The 26,338-nt window shown below is 57.6% G+C and overlaps 1 protein-coding gene across 6 annotated transcripts in view; it reads left to right on the top strand.

Moving 5' to 3' along the window:
* Positions 1–26,338, top strand: part of ARNT2 (aryl hydrocarbon receptor nuclear translocator 2) — a 141,756-nt gene that overhangs the window by 60,797 nt on the left and 54,621 nt on the right. For all 6 annotated transcript variants that reach the window (XM_032836799.1, XM_032836798.1, XM_032836800.1 and 3 more), the window contains exons 6-8: positions 22,304–22,406; positions 24,718–24,783; positions 25,094–25,179. In XM_032836799.1, coding sequence (XP_032692690.1) covers positions 22,304–22,406; positions 24,718–24,783; positions 25,094–25,179 — 255 coding nt within the window. The remainder of the gene's footprint in view (positions 1–22,303; positions 22,407–24,717; positions 24,784–25,093; positions 25,180–26,338) is intronic.

Below are 26,338 nucleotides of genomic sequence, written 5' to 3'. Positions count from 1 at the left end.
TTGCAATCGGTTGTAGTGCCGGGTGGTGGGATGACGTCGCTCCCAAAACCCGGTTTACCCCCCCCCCCCCCCCCCCCCCCCCCCCCCCCCGGCCCATCCCCCTCCTCTCTGCCCCCCACTTCCTCCCCCTTTCCTCCTTCCCTCCCTTTTTTTATCCAGTTGCTAATTCATTTAACTATTTATCGATCCCTTCAACAAACATCTGTTTGCACAGCCATGGAAAGGTCTTGTGGGATGCAGCCTGTCCTTCCCCACCCGAGACAGGAGTTCCCAGCTGCTGGTGAACAAACGGACCCCCCTTTTCTAGCTCTTCCAGCCCAGATTCTTTGTGATAATCTGGGGAGAGCCTGGGCCATGTGGGTCCCCGAGGGCTCTGGCCGGAAAGCCCCTCGTGCATGAGTCACAAGCCCTAATCAGCTGTGATTAAGGGACCCCATCTCCCGAAGTCCAGAGATGCTTTCAGGCTTGGGTCACAGGACTTGGCCGGGCCACGGTCTGGGCCCAGATAGCAGCTCATGAGCGCAGGCCCCCGGGGACCCCCTGGTCAGGCGTCTCTGCTCATTGACCTGTCGTCCTTATTTCTAGGAGGGATTCAGGCTGGTCATTTGCTCTGGTCTCCCCCTCGTCTGGGAGAGGAGACACCTGTGGGACTCGGTGCATTTTGCTTTCGTTTCTCGTTCATGCTAACAGCGGGATGTTAATGACAGTCATGGATGCTCTTACGTTTTTACACCGAATTTTTCTTTTTTAAAACCAGTTTAGTGGATCTCAGCCTTGGCTGGACATTAGAACCAATCACACAGGGAGAGGTGACCGTTACCCTCCCAGGCTCTGGGGACGATGCTGGGCATGATTACTCTGGAAGAGTGTCCTGGGTGGCTTGGATGCGCAGGGTCAGGCTGAGAACAGCTGCTCTAGTGGCCTTGTTACAGACTTGTGCAGGGGGAGCTGTTGACCCCCATCACAGGAGGGGAGCGTGAAACTCGGTCTACCCGGCAGGTGCCCGGGGCCCCCAGCTAAGGCCAGACGGGTGCCGCACAGTGGAGCTCACTGTCGGTGAAGACAAAGCCTGTGTGTCTGGGGCCGCCCTCAAGAGCCTGGGCATGGCCTAGAGCAGCCAGTCCGGCCAAAGTGGTTAGCTTGGGCCTTTGGGGCCCCTGACACAGGGGCAGGTAGACAACAGGCAGTGGGGTTCAGGGCGTATGGACGGTGAACAGTGTCAGAACTCTGGCCTCTGGGTCCCACGTGATCTCACACGGTGGTTCTCAGGGCGTGATCCCTGGTCTCGCTTCCTGAGCGTCACCCGTGAGCCTGTCGGGGACACACATTCTTGGCGGGAACCCGGACTTACTGGATCAGGAGCTTGGAGGTTCCGGTAATCTGTATTTCAACTCCCCCTTCCTGTAGTACTGACGCATGCTTGAAGTTTGACAACCGCCGGTCTGGGGCCACCGTCCCGGGACTCGACACCCATCACCTGGACCGAGTCCACCTCTGTTTGCCCTGTCGGGTTTTCCGTCTCTGACTAGAACTTTCCTCCTCAAGGAGGTGGGAGCGTAAGGCTTGTGAAGTGTCATGTTAGCGGTGAACCTCAAGGCGAGTGTGTGCTGGTTCCTGGAAGGTAAAGCTGGGTAAGATCCAGTGGGGTGCTCTGTGGGCTGGCAGTGCCTGCACGTCCGGGAGCCTCGTGGAAATACAGAACCACGGGCCTCATCCCAGGGTACCTGACTCAGCCCCACGTCGTTGTAAAGACCCCCGAGTGATTTATATGCACAGAAACGAGATGCGTGCCCTGAGGAGTTCAGCAAGGTGTGCTGGGGTCTGGTAGCCGCTAGGGCTGGGGACAGCTGTCAACTGCCTGCGTTGGCCAGAGGTCTCAGGTGAGGCCCCATGTGTGGGGAGAGCCATCGGAGCACGAGCGGTCTCTCGTGCTTGCTGTCCCTTGCTCCCTGCACCAGCCCTGGGACCTCACTCTGCAAGTCCACTTTCACAGACTTGCCCCCAGGACCAGGAGGAGCTTTGCAGGGTAGACAGCTGGTAACCGCCAGCACAGAGCGGGAGGAGAGCCAGGCACCGAGGGCTGGGGGACCCAGGCTAGAGCAGAAATGAGCCCAGTTGTGCACGATGCCACCGAGCCCGGTGTGCACAGCCTGGGACAGCATCTGGCCAGCATCTGCCTTCCGGCTCAGCCCATTTGGGATACTTTGCAGAAGACGGTGAGGAATAAACCAGGTTGACCTCAGCTGCACCATTAAGCCTTTCAGGGGAAGAATGACAGGCAGATCACTGGTCTCTCAGGGGCTCTGTGACCTGTGAAGTCCAGCCCTGCAGTATCAGTTCCGGACAAAAGACCGTCTCTTTCCAACTGTCCATCAAGACGGTAACTTCATGAAAACCATACTTGCAAGTGGATAGCTTATTTTCTTTGCAACACCCGGGCTTTGTCCTTGGACCGATGCCAAAGTCTGAAATCCAAAACACACTCCGCCATCCGTTTCTTGCCTTATTAGGTAACATGTATAAATGGAAAAAAAAAAAAACCCTGGTTTTATCTGAGTCAGCTATTAGCGGTGTTATTGAGTTTCTGTTGCTTGAAATAGAAATAAAGTGTTTTAGTGGCAAGAAAAGCATGTTTATTTGATTTCGGCCCCTTGGTAATTGCCCAACGGCGGAGCAAACACTCGGGCCGCCGGAGAAAGCTCTGGGAGTTGTGTTGCCCGAGGTGTTCCGGAAACACACGAGGGTGAAGGCTGAGAGTCACGGGCTGGTCATCTTTGGAATTGTCCTGGTGACTTTCCCGCTAGAAACTGCAGCCTGACTCGGTGTCTTACCCCAGATGTTGCTTGGGCGTCCATTCAATCCTTTCCCGTGGCTCAATATTGATATAACCTGCCTTGTTTTCCTTTGCTTCGTGCACAGCATGCTACGCTGCCGCACTCTTTGTTTTTTGCTCTCATATTTTATGTGGAGAAATATTTCATGGATCTGGGCAGACTCCCAGCTGGGGCTGCTGTGTTCAGGCTCCCTCTGGAGTCCCGGCCGATAAAGGGTGGAAGCAGAGTCCATGTGCCCGTGGCCCGCTTCTCCACCCACCCCCAACCCATGCGCATGCTCTCTGGAGGCCGGGGTGGGCTAGGGGGCCTAGGGGAGGCAGCGCGGGTGGTGGAAGTGTCCCCGCACTTGAAGGCAGAGGGACCAGGTGCCAGTTACTGGCCATTTAGTTTGAGTCAGTGACTTGACCACCCCCGAGCCTCAGTTTCCTCATCTGTAAGTGCGGGCAGCGCTGTAGCCCCTGTAGGACTGCCCTGAAGCGTGTATGAGTGACCCATGGGGCGCTGTTAAGGAGAGTGCTTGGGGAATGTAGAGCTCACTTTCACTTTTCAGTGATGGAAAATCGTATTGAAACCCTGGTTGTCTTCCAGACAGACCGTCTCGCTCTGCTCTGTGTTCTTACGCCTCTAGAATGTGCCGGAGGGTCTTGGTACTTCTGCCGAGGGAAGACGGGTGGACTTTGAGCCTTCCTAGCTTTGCCCAGGGATCATGGGACGGCATTCCGCCTTCCAGCCTGCGCCGGAGAATGTCACATGTCCGGAGGAGCAGAGGGGCGCGCCCACGCGCTGAGTTTCCGCTTTTTCACGCACCCACCCATCCAGCACGTGTGGACTGAGTACTAACTCACTTTGTGTGGGTGCTGTGCGGAATGTTGGGGATGTAGAGCGCTGGCTGGTGCCTTCTGGCTCTCAGGGAGTTGATGGTCTCGCAGTGAAGAGAGACTCCAAAGAAATAATCACGTAGACACACATCACACATCGTGAAATGTGTGAGGCAGGAAAAGTCCAAGGCGCTTTGACAACAAGTAATATGGGACCAGTAATATGGGACCAGGTGGGACGGGGCCCTCGGGAGTGTGTGAGGAGCTGGAGGGGGCCGGTGGGACATGTTAGAGGGTGGGGAGAGTGGACCTTTGTTCCCAAGGCCGCGAACGCCTGAGGAGAGAGACCTGTGACTGAGCTGTAGGGTGCAGAATGGGTTGTGGGGGGGCTGGAGCAGCTGAGGGGGTCAAGGTGGTGAGGGCGCTGACGGTATGCAGCAGGGACGGGATGCTGGGGCATCCGGGCAGCTAAAAACCCCAGGCGTGGATTCTCACGGTGCCAGAGTTGAGAGGTGTGACACCAGGATGTCAGCAGGCTGGGTCTGGCTGGGTGCAATTTGTAGGCTCTGCAGGACATCTGTTCTGTGCCTCTCTCCTGGTATCCGGGGGTGGCCGGCAGTGCTGACGCTCACTGACTCTAGACCCATCCCTCCCGTCTCCGCCTTGGCCACGCACGGCGTTCTCCCCGTGTCTCTGGGTCCAGATTGTCCTCTTGTCTTCAGGACCTGTCCCCAACCCATTCTGAGTCATTTGAACCGGTTTCTGTCTACAGAGACCCTATTTGTAGGCGAGACCACAGTCGCAGGTTCTAGCGAGACATGCATTTTGGGGTGCACTGTGCAGCCCGGGGCAGTGATAGTGGGGACTCGGGTTCTTGGGAGGACTGCCAGCAGGGAAGCCAGTCCACTTGCTGCAGCCCTCTCTCTACCCGAATAACGTTAAGAAAGCTGAGTGTTGAGGGTCCTTGGTGACCCTGTCTTGCCAGCCTCATTGTCTCTGACACATCTCTTCTGCTGGAAATGCATTCAGCTGTGGCGAGAGCAGAAGGCTCCTTCTCAGTGGCCCCAATGTGCCGTGTCGAACCGGGCCTGCTGTGAATGTGTTTGCATCACCTGTGGGTGCCTGCAGACCCCTCAGCCCGTGTTCACGGATGGACTTGACTGCAGGGCAGGACGTGCTGTGTGTGCCCAGCTGGGAAGTGGGGGTGCCCGGGGCCGTCGGTCAGGGTCACAGCCCCAGGCGAGGGTCCCCCAGGTCCCTCCCCACCCTCACACAGCACTCGCTTAGGTCCGAGCATCATGGGTAGCGCATCACGGGTGTCATCATGTCCGCTTCTCTGCCACGTTCTCCTGACCCTGCTTCCTCCTCCCCCCACCCCCTTCTCCGCTGCACCTGCCGCTGCTTGTCCTCTATGGTAAGGGGGTGAGGCCTGCTCGAGGGGGGATAAGGAGCCCACCTTCTCCCCTGCTTCTCCTCACCTCGTGGATCTGGTGGGACCTGGACGTCAGTCCCCCATCCAGCTCCGGTGGGAGCGTTTAATTTCTCAGAAGCGCTTCTTTGCTGGTCGCGCCCCCCTTCTCACGCTCACTCCAGCCCCTTGCCTCCATTCCTTCTGACAGGATTCACTGCCTGACGCCTGGGTCCTTCCTCGGGCCGCACCTGCCACTTGGCACTGTCTTTGTGGATAGAATCAGAGCCAGACATAGTCCAGAGCCAGGGCCAAGACCATTTCTGCAGAGAACGGTGGAAGGTCGCCACTGTAGGCTGAGGGCAGGTCCAGAGGCAGGGATAGGGGCAAGCCAGAGAGGGGGGTTGGTGCTGGGATGCCCGAGGTGGGGAGGCAGGGGTACGCAGCAGACAGCGGGTGGGTGAGGGGAAGTTTGGCCCCCAGCTTGGGACCTCTTCTGCTGCGACAGGGACCTGGGCTGCTCAGGACCAGTTCTGCCAGTCTCCACTGTACAGAGTCAGTTTCTGGATGGAGGGCCTAGCAGGTGTCGGCTCACCGATGCTGGCGCTGTGGCTCGTTTCCCAAGGCTTCCTCTGCAGCTGGACCGTGACGCAGGGCATGGGACCCTGTGCCGTCACCGGGCGCAAACCCCTTTCTCTTCCTGTCCTTACCTTCTGTGTCTGAGGCCCTAGCACGTGTGGACCAGACTCACAGCCGGTCAGGGTCGGGGGTCTAATCTGGGAGCATGCCAGGCTCTGCGAGGCTTGATGTACTAGTGGCACCCAATGACTGGACTTTCCATGGGTCACGGAGAACACCCCTGTGCCAGAAGTCACAGAGAGGCACGCAGCCTCCTTCACAGTAGGGCTCAAGGGGAGTCAGGCGAGTCTGGGGTTCACTGTGGGTAAGCTGGGGAGCCCAGAGCCCTCCCGGCCACACCTGAGTTGTGCTGTTGTTCCATCAGGAACCCCCTGGAGAAGGGGGCACGGGCTCCACAGTGTCCAGGCAGAGAAGCACCTTTTGGCAGCCCCCGAGAGCAGTGAGGGGGGCCTGAAGAAGGCAGGGATGGGGTTAAGTGCTCTCAAACGGGTCAGTATTCGTATTTGCCATCCCCTTACCCATGTGTGTACCTTGAACTGGGAACTCTCAGTCTGGCTCTGAGTTCGCCCAGAGATTTCACCCCCTCCCCACACCGTTGGTGTGTTCCTCTGGAACGCCGAGAATCCCCTTCTCGAGATCTGTGCTCTGTGTTCTCCTCTGTGTACATGGCTCTCCTTGAAATGGGCAACATCCAAGTCGTGCTTGAAAGCCAGCAGCTTCGTAATGAGTAAGTGTTTAAGATCCGCAGCCCTACAACAGCGGGTCTCAGTCTGGGCACACATCAGGACTCCATTGGCTCTCACAGACCTTCCAGTGCGGGTGCTCTGGCCCGTGTTCCGGAATTCGACCCTATTGTGGCGAAGTCCAGGCGTCGATACCTTTGAAAACAGCCCTGATGATTTCAGTGTCAGCCAAAGGTTGCGAACTACCGTACCCACACTAAAAAAACAAACAAAAACCCGAAATGAAATGAAAGAGGACAGCCCGATTTGTTTTTTATAGCAGGACAGAAATTTCAACAAGGTCAAAATAAAAAAGAAACAAAATGTTAACAATGTCATCAGTCAGCAACAATGTTAAAAAATGAGCAGCATGAGTTTTTAAACCCTCTTCCCAAGCCTTGAATTCTTAACCAAGCATCTTTTGTCCTAACTCTGATGCTCCAGAAGTAAACAAAGACTTTTTTTCTCCATCTGTAAAAGGAAACGATGACAGAAATAACCTACTGGTAGGATAGTTTTGAGGCAGATACAATTATTTTGAGTTACTTTAGGGCAAACAAAAAGACAAATGGAATCATTGCTTCTTCCTGGCGTGACGCGGGTTTCAGTAATATTCTCACGTGACGGCTGTGTTTGGTAATGCTTTGGTTAAAAATAACTCGATTGCAGAAACTGCACCAGGATCAAGAAAATTAAAATAGTTTCCTTCAGCCTTACTAAAAAAAGAGACATATTTCTCTCTGAAATGTCATGATTCACACCCAACGGTGAAATAAAAATGCACGTACAGCAGTGATCTTTCCTGTTTGTTGCTTCCTCCGTGGAAGCTAATTGAGGCAAACATCTGCATTCAGTTTGTCCTTTATTTTTGTGGATTCTTTTCTTATACACCAACGCAAAGCCTTGCCTGCCAGCCGTTGACTCAGGCGGTGACCGACGGATGGCTTTCAGTTTCCCCCTTCCTGGTGATGACAGAAATTAGTCTCCAGTGAGCTGTTTACAATGTCATTCTTTAACCTTGGCTCAAGTGCACATGTTCTGAGGACCTAGACTTATGAGAGCTCCACGTCGTGGGGACCTCAGAGCTCCCATGGACTGGGTCTTCTGGGGGTCGTGTGCTCCCTGCAGAAGCACCTAGAAAGTCCCCACCTGGCCTCTTTTGGATGCACACAGTGACAGAGCTGGTCATGTCAGGAGACAGCCCCGTCTGCTTGGGATGATAGACTTGTGCTCAGTGTGAAGTCCTTCTTGGTCACCCCATCTCTGTGCCCGACAGCCCAACTGACACTACGGGATGGGACTAGGAATGGACACATACCGCCCAGCGTGCACACGTGCGGATTCGGGGGGCGAGTCAAGACATGGGCTTCGGAGCCAGAGGCTGCCACGGGGCCCAGTTTTACCCAGACCACCCAATCTCAGGGCCCCTGTTTCCTGCTCTAGGGTGGCGTGAGGATGGTGCCTGAGGCAGCAGGCCCAGAGCTCAGTCGGAACCGGCTACCTTCCTTTCCTTGTGGCCAGCAGCCTTCTCCTGGCTGAGTCTCTGGGCACCAAGCCTGTGTGGGCATTTGTGTGTGCGCTTCTGGAGAATGGTGTCCCCTCGGGGAATGGTCCGGGGGAAGCCGTGGAGGTCAGGGGAGGAACTAGCCAAGATGCGGTTCAGGAAAGGTCCAGCCTCAGTCTGGTGCTGCAGGGGGTTGGGAGGTTGCGTCACACTACAGGCTGTCCCGTCGGAGGCAAGAGAGCGGGCTCTCCTTGGTCACAGACCCTGAGGGGTGGGTGACACTCCCAGGCATCTGCAAGCCCGGCTGCTTCCAAGTAGCTTCAGGGACAAGCATGTGAGAAGATGTGGTGTGAGCAGTGAGCTGAAGCCCCGTCGACCCCGGGGAGGGATCTGCCAGTCAGCTTGGCACAAGGGGCCTGGGGATCCGCCTGGGACACCAGCAGTGTCCACGACAGGCCTGCAAGCCTGGGAGCCAGCCACGGGTAGAGATGGTGACCCCCAGGCGTGCCCACGAGAGCAGCTGAGGCTCGTGCTGGGGCGGGACCCTTCTGGGCCCCCTTTCTAGGCTGCCAGCTCCCGGGGCTTGAGCACCGAGTCTTCATGGATGAAGGGAAACCACTTTACGGGAGGCGGAGTGCATGTCTCGCTGTGAACCCGCTGTTACTTACTCAGCACGAGCCAGAGGCTGAGAGCACATCAGTGAGCCAAACACGGTCGCCGTCCATGAAGGAGCTGTCCTTGCGACTAGGGAGAGAACAGACAGTCATGCGGTCAATGCAGAATGAAAATGGTGATGTGTTCCAAGGGGAAACGTTAGGAGGCTATGAACACACTAGCGGGGACCCCTCATTCCCGTGTTGGAAGTGGTGGGGGAGCAGGGTGAAGCCCCTTGAGGAAATGATGCTCACACTGGCATGGGAGGCTGGGGATGGAGCTCGGCCATGGGCAGGGCCTGGGAGTTTCAAGCGCTTTCCCAGCCGCAAGGCCGGCATGTGCAAAGGCCCTGTGGCAGGGAGGCATTGTTCAGTCTGGGAAGGTGACTAGGACTGTGGCGTGTGATGAGGGGAGGTTGGGCCAGTGACAGCCACAGGGGAGCACAGTGCTTCTAGAATTTACTAAGAGCACAAAGAGCAGCCCCTGGAAGGATGCATAGAGGCTTTCCTGACGCAGGCAAGGAGATCGTTTTGTTGTGGTTTTGGAATCCAAGAAGGAAGGGAATGAGCGTCTGCACACTACATGAAGGGCGTGTGACGGAACTTCACACATGCTTCTCACTTAACCCGTCGTGGCGATTGCTTAGTTACCTACATACGGAGGTCTGATTGCTCCGGCACCTTTGTTGAAAACACTGTCCTTCCTCCAGTGGGGGGCCCATGCTCCTTCGCCAAAAATCAGTTCTCTGTGCGTTGGGGGGGCAGTCTGTTTCTAGACTCCATGCCGGCCCGTCGACCTCCCTCTCTGCTCCCACGCCGGTTCTGTGCTGTCTTCATTCCTGCCGCTGTGTCCTGAAATCAGGCTGCGTTCATCTCCCTACGTTGTTCCTCTTTTCCAGCATAATTTTGGCTCCTGCGGGTTCTTTGCCTTTATTTCCACCTGAATTACACGGTCGGCTTGCCTGGCTGTGCGGAGAAGCCTAACGGGGACTTGTCTGGGTTGCATCAGATCTACAGATCTGTCTGGCGAGAACCGGCACCATCTTGGTTCTTGTGACCCGCGAGCACTGTGCCCCGTCCATTTACTTGTCTTTCCTCTCATTTCATGGAGCGTTATTTTGTTATTGTCCGGGTACGGGCCGTGGACAGATTTATCTCTAAGTATTTTGTACCTTTTGTGCCCATGTCGATGGGGGTTTCTGTTTCAGTTTCGAATTGCTCAGTGATAGGACACGGAAATAGAACTCCTTTTCTTGCCTGATTGCACTGTTTTAGACCTTTATCACATGCAGAACATGAGGCAGAATGGAAGTGGTGAGAGTGGACAGCCTTGTCCCCCGATTGCACAAAGAACTCGGTCTTTCCTCATTCCTTCCTGAGCCCGCACAAGTTCTCATGCTTGTCCTTTATCAGCTGAAGCAAGTTCCTCCTGCTCTAGGTTTGCTGAGTGTTTTATGAAGAATGGGTGTTGGGTTTTGTCCAATACCTCGGTGACATCGAGCGTCATGACGGTACGGTTTTTCCTTATTACTTTGTTCACGGGGTGAGTTTCATTGTTTGGTGTTTTGGAGCAAAGCCCATTTTTCATTCCTGAGACAAACCACACTTGGATAACGACGTATGACACTTCTTGTATGTGGTGGGGTTTGACTTGCTAACATTCTGTGTGCGGATTCTTGTTGCTGGCTCGTGCGGGATGTGGGCCCGTGGGATGTGGGCCTTTCTCTGCTGTCCGGAACACACTCACTGGCGTTGGCTCGTGTGAGAAACTCGGTGACATCCTCGTCTCCCTCCTTCTGTGCAAAATACCTCTTTTATCTGGTTGGTTTAGGTTTTTCTTGCTGTAAGTGGTGTTGAACAGTCAGGTTATGGTTTGCCTGAGGATGGCTTCCTTATGTTTATCGTACTTGGTGTTCATTTAGCTTTCTTAATCTTTGGGCTTATGGTTTTATCACGTTTGTAAGAAATATCAGCTTTCCATTCTTCAGATGTTTCTCCTGTCATCTTTCCCCGCTGCTTCTGGGGCTCCAGTTACAAGTACCTGAGACCGAGGCTGCCGTCCTGCAGCTCACAGATGCTCTTGTGATCGTTTCAAATTCCTTTTTATCTGTGTGTATTTCAATTTAAATAGTTCTTTTTCCGCTGTGTTCAAGTTCACGCATCCTTTTTTCCGACATTACCCCACTGGCCCTTTTCTCCATCTTGTGTGTTTTCTCTCTGAGACTTGGCCGTCTTCAGGGGCAGGATTTCCATGTCGTCCTCACCCTTCTCATCCTTCCGCTGATGCCTTCCTTGGCCTTGGGGCGGGGGGATCCCTGTGTGCACCTCCCTCGCTGGTTCTCCCGGCCACCCTGGCTCCCCAGTCCCCGGGGGGGCACGTCCCCCACCTGGCCTGCTCAGTCTGGGCCGTCTGCCTGGGCTGCGGCCGGACGTCCCCTTCAGCAGCATCATGTCGTTTGGGTTTCAAATCTGGAAGCCATCGCCCTCTTCATGGGGCGGGTTGGCCGCTGGAAGTCAAGGTGACAAGACAGCTCTGCCCTGGGCCTCTCTGTCCAGACCCTGGGACACTTCTCTGCTTCCGGACCCCCTTCCCTGCTTGTAGGTTTGGAGGCTCCTGCTGGGGGACCCTTCTGCTTCTCCCAGGCAGCCCCTTTGTATTTCTTACACCACGGGGCTGCCCATGTTCACCCTACCCTCCTATCTGCCCCGTTCCTTGAAAACAAACCCCTCCTGGCTTCCCATCTCTTCAGGGCCCTCGACACTGTTTTGTCATGGAGGCAAATTTTTGTTGCTATTTTTGTATTTTTTGATCATTTCATTAGCAGTTTGCTGGGGAGGCCAGGCTTGGCCTGAAACTGCCTTCTGGACGGACACATTGGCTCGGGCTCCTCCCACACGCCAGGCTGCCTCTTGGCCGCCAGAGAGGGAGGGGAGGGTTAATCATTTACCGGCAAAATGAAAGCCCTCAGGCCTGCGTTTCTGGCATTTCTGCAGCGTGACACCCAGAGAGGAATGTATTTTTTTCAAGCACACCCCGGCATACTCTAAACAAGATGAAGCGTTTGTACTTCTGCCTGCAGATGAAATAGAAGAGGCGCTGGCTGTGGGAGGTGGAGGCTGGGGGGTGACAGAAGGGAGGGAGGGAAGACTGGAGGGGTGAGGACACTGGACCGCTGGGGGATGGGGGTTGGTGGCCAGTTTGTAACACAGGTCAGAGCCCCCGCCGTCATCCTGCCTGGACTGTGCGCCCCGAGATAAAGTTGGCGAGCTGTGCGCTTTCCAGGGGCCCTGCCAGCTGGGTCGTTGGTGGCAAGGTGCTGGAGCCCGTCACCTGCTGTGGAGCTCTGCTTCTTGGTGTGGATATGCTCCAGAGCTCATCCTGGCCTTGTGACTGTGGGACACGGTTGTGTCTGCAATGTTCCGTGCAGACCTGCCTGGCTTGGGTGTCCTCGGTGCCGTCCCTAGAGGGCAGGGTGGCTCCGAGGAAGGACCCATCAGAAATCAGGCTGCTTGGCAAAAAGGCTGTCAGTGGGGCCTGTTGGTGGCTGTGCTCAGTCCCCGTCGCCAGCCCTAATCCACAGGTCCCTTTATTTTGTGGTGCTCCATGGCCAGAGCCGGGAGTCCAAACCCAGAGGAGGGATGGTTCCCTGCAGGCCTGTCCCTGCTCCCTAGAATCTTCTCCCTCTCGGGGCTGGCCAGGAGCAGCGTTCCGCTCAAGGACCATGACCACTGTCATCCACGGTCATGGCTTGCAGCACTGTCTGCTGCAGATGGGCAGGGACTGGGTCCCCGCGGCTGGGCGTCTCTCCTCGGCGCTCTCAGAGACGGGCAGCATTCAATATTAATGCTAGTCTTAAAAGTGTTTGCTTCTAACTCTGAATTATTGATAGCCTTACATTTAAAACACAAATCACATGCATTTCCCCAGATGGTGCTGAGCCGGTGACAAGTTTTGCTTTTGCCGTATGGCGTGGCCTTTGAGCAGCACAGTCAAAATTTACTGCCACCAACACGCAGGGACGGGTGGGGCTCTCAAAAGCACATTTGCTAAACTTTTGGAGGGCCCTGCTCTCCCGCCTCTGGGTGAGTGACAGGCAGCCTCAGGCCCGGCTCCCCTGGGGGCTTTTGCCAGCCCAGGTCCGGTCACCAGCTCCTCTCCCACTGAGCTCCAGCTGGACAGGACTTGGTTCCATTCTCAGGCCCCCAACCCCACAAGCTTCCCTGTACCCTCTTGTGACACTATTGTTCTGGAAGAATCCATTGCTCTGTGTGGTCATTCCCACCCCAGCGTGGTGGGGCTGTCTTTTGTAGTTCCATTTCTGCCAGAATTCACAACCTCCCCACCCCCTGATGCCCTCCCAGCCTGAGTGGCACGTCTCCTCTGTGCTGGGGGAGAAGCCTGCCCGTGTGTGGTCTGGGAGGGTAGAGTGTGGCGCGGCCTGCAAGGCAAGCTGGGTGAGGAAGCTCTCCCCAGCTGCTGCTGTGAAACCACGAGTCCTTACAAAACCCCTTACTGATGCCAGTGCCAGCGTCCCTGGTGGGTAAAGGGTTGTGGGCTGGCCAGTGGGACACACACGTACCCTGCCATTTGCCCCCCTGCCCGGGAGCCTAGATTCCACCCCCACACAAAAAACACACCGGGCCAGCTGCCTGCCTGTCTTCCGGGACTGTGAACTCCATGATCCCGGCCGGCCATGGGCCGAGCATCTCCCTGGGTCGCGGGTCCCCCCTGTTGAGGGTCACGGCAGCCAGTATCTTCACAGGCTCTTCTGGGGTCCCCCTCCTGGGTGTTCAGTCCAGCGTGTGTCTAGGCTCTGCTGGGATGGGATCTTACTTAGCTAATTAAAGCCTCAAGTCAGTTGACCTTAAAAAATGGAGATCGTCCAAGTAGGTCTGACCTAGTCGGTTGAGCCATTATAAAGAGCAAAGGATTGTATCTGGTTGGTGACAGAAGGAAAGGCAGAGAGTCCAGGCCCAAAGAGGACTCCGCGCCGCGTACCACTGCTGGCTTTGACTATGGAGGGGGCTGCGAGCAGAGGTGTGGGGGAAACCTCCTGGGAGGGACCCACTCCTGACGAGGATTGGGGCCCCTCAGGCCAGCCACTGCAGGGAACTGGCTCTGCTGGGAGCTCGGAAGAGCCTGGAGACAGGTTCCTGCCCAGAATCCCCAGAGAGGAGCCCAGCCCAGCACCACCTCGGTTTTGGCCTTGGGGGCCCCGAGCAGAGACCTCAGTCAAGCCCACCCGGGACTTGGACCCAACGAACTGTGAGCTAATAGACGGGTATTGTTTTATGCATCTGGGTTTGTGGGAACCTGCTACGTGGCAGTAGAGACAAGGATGGCTCCCACTCTGGGGCCGCGGGGGTTCCCAAAGGCATAGACAGGGCCCCTGCTCCCCGCCTCGAGAAGCTCTTGGCCCGTCTTCTCCGTGAGATGACTGGGTGTGGATCTGGGCAAGCAGAGCGATGTCACCAGGACGACAAGGGGTGTTTTCTTGATGAGGGAAGCATGAGGCAGAAGGGCTTTCCTTCCAGAACAAGAACTTGAAAAGGGACGGGGAAGGAAAGCCCTTTCCAGGACGTGTCATTTTGTGGCCTCCCCTTCGGGTTCATCTCCAAGTGTGTGCGACCAGCTGTGGCCACGGATCCGAGTCCTGCGACGCTCCTGGCACCGTTAGCCCCGTGCGCTTGAAGCCAGGGTGGGCTGAGGGGCAGCCGCCGCTCCCTGCGGGGCCGAGGGTTTCCTGAGACGGGGGTTTTTCTCTGACTCTGAGCATTAGCTCCCCCCTTACCGACCTGGGAGGGGCCCTTTGTGACATTGTCGGGCGGAACCCGGGACTGTTCCTGGCACACCGTTTCTTCCCAGGGACTGTTAGAGGACTGTCCCTGCTGCTGACGACAAGACGAGGGGCGCAGCTGTCTAGGAGCCGAAGAGCCTGTGTGACGGGCAGGAGGGTGAGGTGGCCTGGAATCCAGCTCTTTGTCAAGCTTCTGGGGGCGGGATCCATGTCTCACTCTGCTGTCGTCTTGTAAAGAGGGATCATAGGTATGTCATCTGTCATCCAAACCTGAGCACTGTGGGAGCGGAGAGACTCTCCTAATAACTCCGCTGGGCCAGCAGCAAAGCCAGGATGGCCCCGGACCCTGCCTGCCCTGAGGGGTGCTGCCCTCCCTTAACTCTAGCCCCCTGTGGATGCAAACCCCCGCCCGGGAGTCAGCTGGGGACGGTTGAGATGGGCTCAACCTCATGGTGTCTACAGAAACCAGAGAAAACCCCGAGAAAGCAGTAGACACACACAGAAGGATTGAAGAAGGAAAGCACCGTCGGGTTTTCCCAGTCGGGGTGTGGGATGCTGAAGCAGGCGGAGGCTGGCCACCATCCATGCGGCAGTGACCTCCTGTCCCCCTGCACCCGACTGCTGCCATCTGGTGGCCGTGATCCCACTTTGTGCCGTTGGGGGGACGGTTCTCGAGCGTTCAGGGCAGTGAGGAGCTCGGACTCTCACGTGCCCAGGGGGAGGCCAGCCTTGGCGGTGTTGTTCGGGGTCTCTGGGCTTCCGTCTGCTTCGGGAACGCTGCAGCGCCGCGGGGTCTAGCCCAGATGGGCCGTCGTTCACTGGGAATTTAAAACAACCCCGAAGCCCACTCCACGTTCATCTGCTTCTTGCCATGGCCACGACCAGCAGTTGTTGGCAGATGGGGCTACACAGTGTCTGCCCTCTGGCCCCTCACAGCGCCCTTCTCCCCGCCTCATGCTGGCGCATCCCCTAACCTGCTTCCTGCACTGTGATGTGAGTCCCACGGAAAATCATTTTTTTTAAAGATTTTATTTATTTATTTGAAACAGAGAGAGAGATCACAAGTAGGCAGAGAGGCAGGCAGAGAGAGAGAGAGGGAAGCAGGCTCCCCGCTGAGCAGAGAGCCCGATGCGGGGCTCGATCCCAGGACCCTGAGATCATGACCTGAGCCGAAGGCAGAGGCTTTAACCCACTGAGCCACCCAGGCGCCCGGAAAATCATTTTTTGATTGCTGTGCTAAAGACTTTTTTTTAATTTAAGTTCAGCTAATCAACATGTAGCGTATTATTGGTTTCAGAGGACGAGGTCAGGGGTCCCTCTGTCTCCTGTGACACTCCACGCTCGTGCTATCCTGTGCCACCCTTGATGCCCATCACCTGCCTACCACAGGCTGGTCACACGAGTCACACACAGGAGATGTGTCGTGACAGCTGGGCCTCCGTGAAGTCCACAGGAAGGGCCAACCCCTCGTCCTTCCTCCGCTGTCCGAGTCCTGGGACGCCTGCATCCGTCCATGTAGCTCGGGCCTAAGTGACGGGCGCTAACGTGGAGTTAACGTAGGTAGGAAAAGGGGGTTGTTGGCACCAGAGGTTTGCACACCACGATGGTCGTCTTCGCCTGTGGATGCCACCATGGCTTTCGTGGAGTTGGTGTCTCTGTCTTAGACCCGATTCTCCGTGAAGCCGGAGTCACTGTTGCGAAACAGTGAGGCTCACGGTCCTACAGCAGCACAAGAGCGAAAGTGGGAGTGGCCACGGTCTGCCTGTGCAGGACTCGGATTGGCTGGACCCTGTCCTGGTTGGGGACCCATCACTATGGTCAAAGGAGGAATGAGGTACTGAGATTGGCCCAGCTTGTATCAGGTGCTCAGCGCTCCACCAGTCATTATAGCAGGGCAGGTGGGCTCCTGTAAGATGATGGCAAACCCTTTCCTGAGGGTCCTAGTAAAGGACCAGCATGAGAGCGCTGAGATGCGGGAGCTCTGGGACGACCCCCACCCAGAGCCCTTCTGCTGTGGGAAGAAGCAATTGGGCCACGACCTGGGAACTGGTGTCCTCAGGGGGGACACCGGCCCTCAGGAGCGGAAGGCTCCCTGGGTGCCACTCCCGTTCTGGGGTCCGCTCCCGAGGGGCCCCACGTGCTCAGCCTGGACTCCCGTGCAGGGGCGCGTTGGGGCCGGTGTGCACAGCTGCCCGGGCCACTGGGGTCAGCCCCCGAGAACAAGCGCACGTTGTCACCGGGACAGCAGGCCGAGCCCCCTCCAGCCTCTGGGCCCCCGTTCAGGGGACACATATCTTTGGAGCGACATCAAAGAGTGTCCATCCTGGGGCCGTCGTTTTGCTTCTGTCGTGGGTCACGTCCTCTTGTTTTCCTCCTTCGCGGCCTTGTTTTCTTCTTTTGAAACCGAGATGAGAGGTTTCCAGTTTTCTCAAGGATTCCTCCGATGAACTCATTCTGGTTTCTGCTTGTGCTCCTGCCGCGGCCTGCGGGGTCACTTCATGAAGCTCAGAGCCTTCCTTTGTGATCTTGTCCAGCACAAACTTTGGGTCCTCCTTTTTTAAAAAAAGTTACTGCTGATGTAAATAATACAAAAATCCGTGTACCGAAAACAATGGCAGAAGGGCCCTTTGCCCGCAGAGAAAGGTGCCCTGCGCTGGGGACCTGGGAGCATTCTTCCAAAGCCGGAGTCAGCAGCTGTGTTTGGTCAGGGGCTGGGGAGCCAAGATGCTTGACCCTCTGAGTCCGTCATCCCCTTTCTTTCACAACGACTTGGCCCGACCGTTGTAGCACGAAAGCAGCCAGAGACGATAACTAAACCCGCGCGAGTCTGTGTCCGGGTTCCAGTAAATACTTAAGTAACAGAGTGAGCCCAGTTGGGGTCTGAAGTCACAGTTTGCCAGCTCCCGTTCTAAAGCATTTCAGGCTTTCAACTTAGAAAAATGGTCCTTGTAACCCTTGAGACGTGTTGTACTTGTCCCCGTGTCACGGAGTGGAGCCCAGAGCTCACTGCAGGTTCACGGGGGGCTGAGAGCAGCCTGGGTGTTGGTGCTGACAGCCTGTCCTCGTGTGATGCCATAATTCCATTTTTGGGGAATCTAGCCTAAGAAGGTCTGGATATAGTGATTTTTCCCCACCCAGTTACTGACCATGGTGTTATTTGCCCCGTGGAAAACCTGGGAATAACTTCATGTCCAACGGTAAATCGTCTGAGCAAAACGGTGGCATAGAGCCTTCCGGATAACGTCCGTGATCACAATTTTGTGAGTTTATGTTGTGACGTAAGGAGGAAAAACATACACCATGGCACCTTGCTTAATTGAAAGAAAAAACAGGCACGCACAGAGATTTTTCAGGAACGCCCAAATGTTAATACTGTTCTTCTCAAGGCAGAGAGTCTGGGGTTTTTACTGTGTGTCTGTGTCTGTGTGATTTTCCCAAAGACCACTTTAGTTTTAGAGCAGAAGCACTTTAAGGGAGAAATAAGTAGTTCTTCAACCTTTTCACCTGACACAGGCGAAAACCTTCCAGAATGTTCTCTTCACTCAGAGGAGCCGAAGGCCAGGGCTGGGCTGGCTGCGGGGAACCTCCCTGTGGCTCTCCAGTCCGGGGCGCCGCCCTCCTCTTGGGGCTCACAGAGCTGCCGCCTGGAGCCACCAACTGCTTCTAGCATTCGTGCGGGCGGCCGATGGGGTGTCTGCGTGTCCGTCTTCGGCGCCGCACGTGACCGTCAGCGCAGGTGGGTCCAGTCCTGTCTTCGGGCTGAGAGAACGGGGCACCGCCGGCCCTTCCCCCAGACCCACTTGCACCGGGGCTGCGCCTCCATCCTGGCTGCCGCTTCCTTCTGGAATCAGATACCTCAGGTGTGGGCCCTGCCGTTCACTCGCCCATGGTCCCCCTTCGTGCATCAACCCGGGAAGGTATCAGCTTCCGCTGTGGCTGTGCGGGAAGCTGGCTGGGGCGCCTGGGCCGGAGCTGGCCGCCAGGTCCCAGGCGCTGCTGGCGCCAAGGACGGATCCACACCAGAGGGAAGCTCAGCATTTCCGCAGGGACGGAAGCCGATCGGGGTTGCAGGTTCCGACGCTGGACCCTCGGTGAAGCAGGGACCAGAGTGGGGGCACTGCCGGTGTGCTCGAACACAAGATCTCGGACAGCGCGCGGTTGTAGACACCTCACGCTCCACAACACCGTGCCGGGAGAGGCGCCGCCGTGGGAGGAGGGCGAGCCCTGAGTGGGGATGCTGGGGGCCTCCACGTGGGTGCTGGCACCGAGTCCTATGATGGCAGCTCTGGAAGTGAAGAGAAAGCCAGGGGACAAGCTGGCGTCTGACATGGAGGAAGAGTGAACCGCGGGTGGGACGACCGAGACGTAGCAGGTGCACAGGGCAGACGCGAGAGTCTGGGAGGAGCTGCGGGTTGTATGCCGGGAGCTCCGTGTGGAGGGGCTCTGGGCCCTGAGGGAGATGCAGACCCGCCTCGGACCACAGGGCATCCGGGCTGTGGGAGCACACGTCTGCCTTCCCTCTGGGGGACACGCAGCCTGGAAGCGGTCGGTCAAGCTGGTCTGCTGACTTGGGGTTCAGGGAACTTCTCAAAGAAGCCGAGGGTGTGGGGGTTTGTTTGTTTCAGAAGGGACATTCCAGAGGGCACCCTGTAGGAGAGAGGGAGGAGGGAAGCAGGAGTCATGGGGAGGAGTGCGGAGACGAGAGACGGCCACGGGGCTGGGCGTTCAGCACCTGCCGAGGGGAGCGGGCTGGGATGGGTGCTGGGGCCCCCTCAGGGCAGCATTGCAGAGTGAGATTTCTGACCTGGGGATGAGGCTGGAATCTGGAAGGAGTCGGCTTTGGCCCTGACTGATTGTGCTTTGAGGGACCCACTGGGACCAGCCCTGGGAATGCAGCTCCGTGGTTCTAAGCCGACCCGAGGGTTCTGTGGGCCAGGAGAGAAGACTGGAAGCCATGCACATAGCAGCTTCTTGTCCGTGTTCCCTTCCTACTGGGGAGCCCCATGGCAAGTCAGCCTGACAGTCTGTTGCCGGGGGACAGAGTGATCCCCGGTCCCCTTTCCTGGGACTCACTGCCAGAGTTGGGGGGCGGCCCCTTGCCTCCATATGTCTACACTGCTCTCAGGTCAAAAGCCCAGTTTCCCAGACCTTTCAGGAGCACAACCTCGTTATAAAGCTGAGCGTGCTTCCCCCCCCATGGAGCCCGGAAAGGGGCTCCTGTGCCCGAGGAAACTGGAGAAGCACCAGAGAAACAAACGTGTGGCCGCTGTCTCTCGGGGTCCTGACAGCAGATCACGGACATGTGTTTTCTCATTTCCTCGTGCTCCACGGCTCATGTGTCCCACAGTTGCGGTTTATTTTCAGAGCAGCCTCCGGAATTTGACAGACTCAGGCCGGCCTGCTTCGCAGCTGAAACCCTTTGCCACTTGGTAGATGATAAAGCGAGGGACAGTTTACCCTGGGAGCGGCTGCAAGGAGCTCCCATCTGCGAGCGAGACAGACAGGGGTCAGCCCTGGGGCGGCCGCCCGCCCAGACCCGAACCCCCGCCTGGGGCTCCGCACGAGCAGCGCCAAGCTCTCAGCAGACTGTGGGGCGGGCCTCTGCTCGGGGCTGAGTTCTGGTGGACGTGTCCTGCCTGGAGATGTTTGGGCCGCTGTGGGCCCAGCCGTGTGCCCTGTGGCCTCCCTGCTACTGTGGGTGCTGGGTGGAGGGGAGCCCACGAGGGTTCTGGTTCCTGCCCACCGTGCCGTGTCTGGAACGTCCGATGGACACACAGGAGGTTCCGAGAGAGGTCCTGCTGGAGGTGCTGTCTTGGTGTCCTCGAGCCCTGAGGGCTCGGGGAGAGTGGGACAGAAGGCCCAGGCTCTGGAGTGCCACCAGCAATGGAGAGGTGGGAGAGGTTCAGGATGACAAGGGTCCAGGAAAGAGGGACTGGTTGAGGACAGCAACCAAGTGGAGAGGGACTGCTTAATATCCGTTCAGTTTGCCGGCACACAGGGCCCTGGTGCCTGGACTAGAGCTGCCCGCGGGCTGGCCGTGAGTGGACAGAGCACAGGGAGCAAGAGGAGGAGCCTCAGGGTCAAAGAAGGGTTTTGTTTGTCCCCTCCCCCAATCAGTGGTAGGGACTGACATGTTTGAATAGTGGAGGGGCCTGATGGGAGGGTCTGGTGGATGGAGCAAGGCCCACGGCTCTCGGCTGGGCCCTCGGGGAGGAGAAGCAGCATTTCCTCTGCGGTGGGAGCGAGGTGGGGGGTGGGTGCAGGTCAGTTTGTTTTGATGTAGAAATGGGAATAGAAGTAAAAACCCATTGATTCTCACGTTACTTAATGCCAACTTTGTCGCAAAGTCCTTTCCTGGGGACGCACACGGGTGGGTTCAGCCACATGCTGGGCCAGGAACTGTCCACGGTGCTGGGACACAGTTTTCCACTCAGTCAATACCTTCCCACTGCGTTTGGAGTCAAGGTCATGGTAAATGGGCGAGCGAGCACGTCGGTGTGGTGCAGCGTGACAAGTAGTGGGGATGTCTGTTTTCTCCCGCAGACATGATGGTGCCTGGCTCACATTTGCACCCCCAGGGCCTCACGGGGTGCCCTGGCTCTACGGAAACTCGTGATAAATACTGAGGGGGGAGGGAGGAGGTGGCTGGGAAGGCGGGGGCGGGAAGCTCCACCTGCGGAACCCAGAGGAGGCCTCCCAGGGGCCGTGACAGGCAAGCGGGATGAGCGGGAACTCGCCAGGGTGCCCCTCACATGGAACAGGGTGTGCACTTGGGGCAGAAAGCACGTGTCTGCACACGTGCGAGGCGGGAGGGCCTCCGAGGGGCGGGCATGCTGGCTGTGTCTGGAGCCGCGCGCACCCCGTCCGGAGGCCACTGGCCACGGGCGCTTGCGGAGCGCCCGGGACGGGGGCATTGGAATGGAGACGTGCCCTGTGTGCGCAAGACACACCAACATCAAAGCCTCAGGGAGTGAAACAGAACGCAAAGTACCCCAAGGGGCTTCACGTGCAGAAACAGTAATACGCCAGGTGTATCGTTGAAAATGGTGCCCCTGTTTCTTCCAACTTCTTAAAACGTGGGCCTGCTGGGACACGGAGACTTACACAGGCAGCTCTGACGTTTCCCTTGGCGGGGTACCGGGAAGTGGGGCGGAAGCGAGGGGGAGGGGCAGGCAGCCTGGGAGAGCTCACATCAGTGCTGCAGCCGGGAACACAGGTGGGCCGTCCGATGCGTGTGGTCTACACAGCTGGCGGCCGTGTGCGAGGCGGGATGCCAGAGGCTGGGAGCCCGTGAGCCTCAGCCGAGGGATGGCAGGAGGGCAGAGGCGATGGAGAGATAGGGGGGCGTGCAGGGGGGTGATGGAGGGAAGGACTCTCACAGGGCATCCGGCCTTCTGACCTCGACTTCCCTGTGGACAGCGGAGCCTCGGGTCGGGGAGCAGTGGCTGGTGCTGGCCTTGACGTGCGGATGGTGGTCTGGATGGAGGAGTGGGTGCTGGGGTGTGCAGGATTCTCAGTGTACAGAGGCAGTCGTCCTGGAGTGGATAAAGCTGGCAAGGGGCCCAGTGGGAGGAGAGACGGTGGGCCACTGAGGTCTCCGGGGCAGGAGCGGAAGAAGGACAGGAGTGGAGACTGAGGAAGGGGGTGTTGGGAACAGCGGCAAGGAAGGTGCTGGTGATTTGGGCAAATGCTGTCCAACGGAGCAGGGACGGCAGGTGGAGACGGCGTTCTGAAGAAGAGCCTCTTAGAATCGTACGGGTCTCCTGGCTCCACGTGTTCCCAGACAGAGAATGGTGGGCATCCAAGAAACGATTCGCACAGCCCCGTTTGTCCCCCTTTGCAGAGCATTTGGAGAAAGCTCTCCGCCCCTCTGCCCCACAGCCCCATCAAAGGCAGAGGTTTACACCTGTGTCCCTCTCTCACTTAGGCCGGATCCTGGACCTGAAGACGGGGACGGTCAAGAAGGAGGGACAGCAGTCTTCCATGAGGATGTGCATGGGCTCGCGGAGGTCTTTCATCTGCAGGATGAGGTCTGTGGGGGACCGGGGCGCTGTGGCTGGGGAGGAGGGGTTCCTCATCTCCTGTCCTGCCCCAGGCTCTGCTGCAGCCACACGTCGGGGTCCGTATGAGAGGGCTCTTGTCCCTCGTCCTCGCATCCCACCATGTCTGTCTTCCCACGAGCTCTGCCCCCTCCCAGGTTGGCTTCCCCTGTCCCCCAGGTCTCAGTTTTCTACCAGTTCTTCAACTCGTCCAGCCTCCATATTTCTCACTATAGTTTATGTAGAATCGATCAGTTTTGTACGTCCTCTTATGTTTCCTGGGCTGAATGATACACTTTTATTAGAATTTAATTATGATCCTGCCGACTGACGTTCTTGGTGTAAATATCTTGGCTCCGGGAGTGAGTGCCAGTTGCCCTGAGGAGAGGGGCTTTGAGTTAACCCTCCCTGAGACCCCATGACCTGCTGCGGGGATGCCCAAGGGATTGAATCGGGGGTAATGAGAAAACTTTTTGTCCCTGAAGAAGAAACAACAAGGGTTTTGAGACTTCCCAGCCAGCTGAGACCACCCTGTGCCCCAGGCCATGTCGGGGGGGCTGGAGGTGGCTGACAGGGAGTCCACCTGGCCTGATGGACTCTGGAGGCTCTGAAACCAGGCAGCCGTTCTCAATCACTCAGTTACACAGCACGTTTCCCTGTGGGCCTGCCTGTGCCAGGGGGCTATCGAAGTGCCGGGGTTCAGCCCAGAATAAGGCAAACAAAATCCTCGATCCAGCAGAGCGTGACTTTAGTCAGGGACACGGAAGTGCCACATAGATGCTCGGACTGTGAGTGCTGCTGAGGAAAATAAAACAAACTGAAGGAGTAGGAAGGAGTGGGAGCTACTGGCTTATGCCTTGATTTTCAGGTAGGTGAGGGGAGGGCCCGTGGCTACTTTGACATTTTGAGTGGAGACCTGGGAATATCTGGGGAAAGAAAACACAGGTAGAGGGAATAGCAAGTGCAAAGGCCCTGAGGCAGGGGTGTTCTTGGCCTGCTCAAAGGATGACGGAGCTACTCTCCCAGGAGTAGAGTGAATGGGGTGTGGTGATGGGAACACTGGTCTGGAAGGTCGGGATATCAGGTCATCATAAGACATCAGCTTCTACTCTGAATGACATGGGAGGCCGTTGGTACAAGGCACGGGTGCCTGGGTCGGTGTGCATACCCATCCCCGCGTGGCGGGCCTCCAGGACAGCGCCCTCCGTGGACTTTCAGAGCTGCCGCCCCAAGCTTTACCTGGTGAAGGCCCTCCCTGGGAGCGTCCCCGGGTAGCCTCCATGCCATAAGCACTGCTCCGTCACGCCGGCTCAGGCAGCCCTCTCCCTGCCCTGGGCGCTCTGGGGGGCACAGTCCAGTGGCTTTTTGTGGTCCCAGCTCCACACGACCCGGACTTCTGTGAGGCGGGTGGCACTGCCGTCTGCTGAGCGCACGACCTTGTCCTCCAAAGCGGGGTTAGTTTGAGGAAGATGCCGAGAGCCAGGCCAGCTCGCCCGGGCATTGGTGTCCTGGATTGACCCTATTGGGGAAACACGCGTGTGTGGGCCGCTGCCCCAGGCTGAGGACACGTGGACCCTTATCTTGGCCATGTAGCGTGGCCGACATCCAGAGCGTTAGCGGTCGTGGAGCTGGGAACGGGGAGCCCACGTAAGCGGGGGTAGACCAAGGTGTGACCTGCTTCTGGCCGCAGGGCAGACCTGGCTATTCAGAGCCTGGGGGGGCCATGGAGGACAGAGGCAGGAAAGGCCCCCAGAGCAGCCTGGCCTCCCGGAAGGACCCTCGGAAAGGCTGTTCCGCCCTCTGTCTGCAGTCTGCCCTTTGCCATCAGCGGCCGTGGGACTGCCGGGCAGAGCCATGCAGGCAGTGGGGGCGTCCCCGATGGCAGCCCGAGCCCGAGATGTTTCTTGTCAGCAGTGGGCCCCGTGCGTGTGGAGTTGCTGTCACTGCTGAGGCCTGAAACGACATCACCGTGGTCTTTGCCCACCTGCCCGCTTTCCTGAAAGCCCCCAGTGGCACAGACGTGAGTCTGCAGCTTGGAGCATGGCCAGGGTTCCCCAGAGCCTTCCTGTGTCCCCAGCCTCCGGGCCGGGCCCCAAGCAGTGCCCGGGGGTCACACTGCCCTGGCCTTCAGGGTCAGTCCAGATTCCAGGGCACACGCAAGCCCGCGTTGACACTGCGGAAGGGAACTAGCTGCTGGGCTCGCGGGTCCGTGTGTGTCACAGCAGACCCCCTTCCCGACCGCGGCGCTCGAGGCTGTAGAAGCTTGCTGAGGCCTTTCCTCATTCTGTTTCTGGAATCGCAGGTGTGGAAACGCTCCTCTGGACCACCTCCCTCTGAGCAGAATGACCACCATGAGAAAAAGGTTCAGGTCAGTAGGCTTTTCTGACACGGGTCTGGGGCTGTGCCGGGAGAAAGCCTGAGTGCGCTGAGCCTCGGGGGGCGGGACCTGGAGAGGGGCTGAGCGCAGGGAGAGGCGTGGGGCACGCCCTCGGGGCTGCACGTGGGGCTAGCGGGGAGCTGGGTGCAGCTTCGCAGGAGGGAGAGCAGGCTGCTGGGAAGGCGACATCCAAACCCACAAGGCAAGCATGACCCCTGTGGCTTAGACCGCAGAGGAGCCATCGGTGGCCTTGCCTCCCCGCCAGGTGCTGAGAGCCGACTCACAAATGCTCTTTCTTTAGGAACGGCCTTGGTCCCGTGAAAGAAGGGGAGGCCCAGTACGCTGTGGTCCACTGCACGGGGTACATCAAGGCGTGGCCCCCGGCAGGTAAGTAGGAGCCGCGCACTCATCCCAAGGGGGGCGGGCACTCTCCTCACCTTACCCTGCTTTCCTGCTAGGGACGTCTTCCTATGGAGAGAGACAGAAAGCTCTTCTTTGTGGTAAGAACATAACGATCTTCGCAACTGGAAAAAACCGTGCTTCTTGAAGCGAAGGTTTCTGGAAAGCAATCCCGCAGGGGTAGTGGGAGCCTCAGCTGTTTCTGTCACCTGGAGCCCGGGGTGAAGTCACGGTGGCATTTCAGACGGTACCTCCGACACTCACTGGGAGGGCTCAGACAGACAGACGGACCGCGGCAGGGTCTGCTGAGGGTGTGGAGCCCTCCTGGCAGCCCTCAGACAGGGCGGGTGGGGATGGAAAATGGCGCAGCTGCTTAGGGAACCGGGTGGCCGGTCGTCACAGCGTTAGGCGTAGAGCTGCCCTGTGACGGAGGAGACCCAGTCCCAGGTGAGCTCAGGAGAACCCGAAGCATTTGTCCACCGAGACGCGTGCACACGAACGTTCACAGCCATGTTCACGGCCAGAATGTGGAAGGGACCCAGACGTGCTCGCCCGCTGACGCATGAAGTAGAAAATGAAGTATCCGCATGACACAGTGTTATTCAGCCCGTCGAGGAAGCGAGGGCCGGACCCATGCTGCCACGTTGGTGGGCCTGGAAGAGAAGCCAGATAACAGGCAACGCGTGATCCGATCCTGTTTATGTGCCATATCCGGACAAGACGGGTCCTTCCCGACGAGAGTAGTTTTGTGGTTTCCAGGTGCCGGGGAATGACGGGTCGTGGTACAGTGTGTCTCGTCAGGGTGACACAGAGGTTCTGGAGTCAGGTAGGGGTGATGGGCACACGACTGCGCACCACGTCGTGGGTACTGCAAGGACGGCGTCACTCGGCTCTCCTGTTCCCTCCTCCCGCATCACCTGCGGCTCTGCTCCCGTGCGGTCACTTATCCACGGGCCTCGTCGCCCTACACATTGTTAGCATTATTACTCGGAACGCACAGAAGTATATTAGCTCAATTAAGAGTAATAAAAATAAAGTTTATTTTACCTGAATTTCTTCTTTCTCTGACACTCTGCCTTCCTTTACGCGGATCCATGTTTCTAACCCGCGTTGTTTTCTTCTTCCTGAAGAGCCTCTTGTAACATTT

Source organism: Lontra canadensis, unplaced genomic scaffold (assembly GCF_010015895.1).
Source record: "Lontra canadensis isolate GAN:19392208 unplaced genomic scaffold, GSC_riverotter_1.0 scaffold94, whole genome shotgun sequence".
Classification (NCBI taxonomy): Eukaryota; Metazoa; Chordata; class Mammalia; order Carnivora; family Mustelidae; genus Lontra; species Lontra canadensis.
This window is presented reverse-complemented; position numbering and strand designations above follow the sequence as displayed.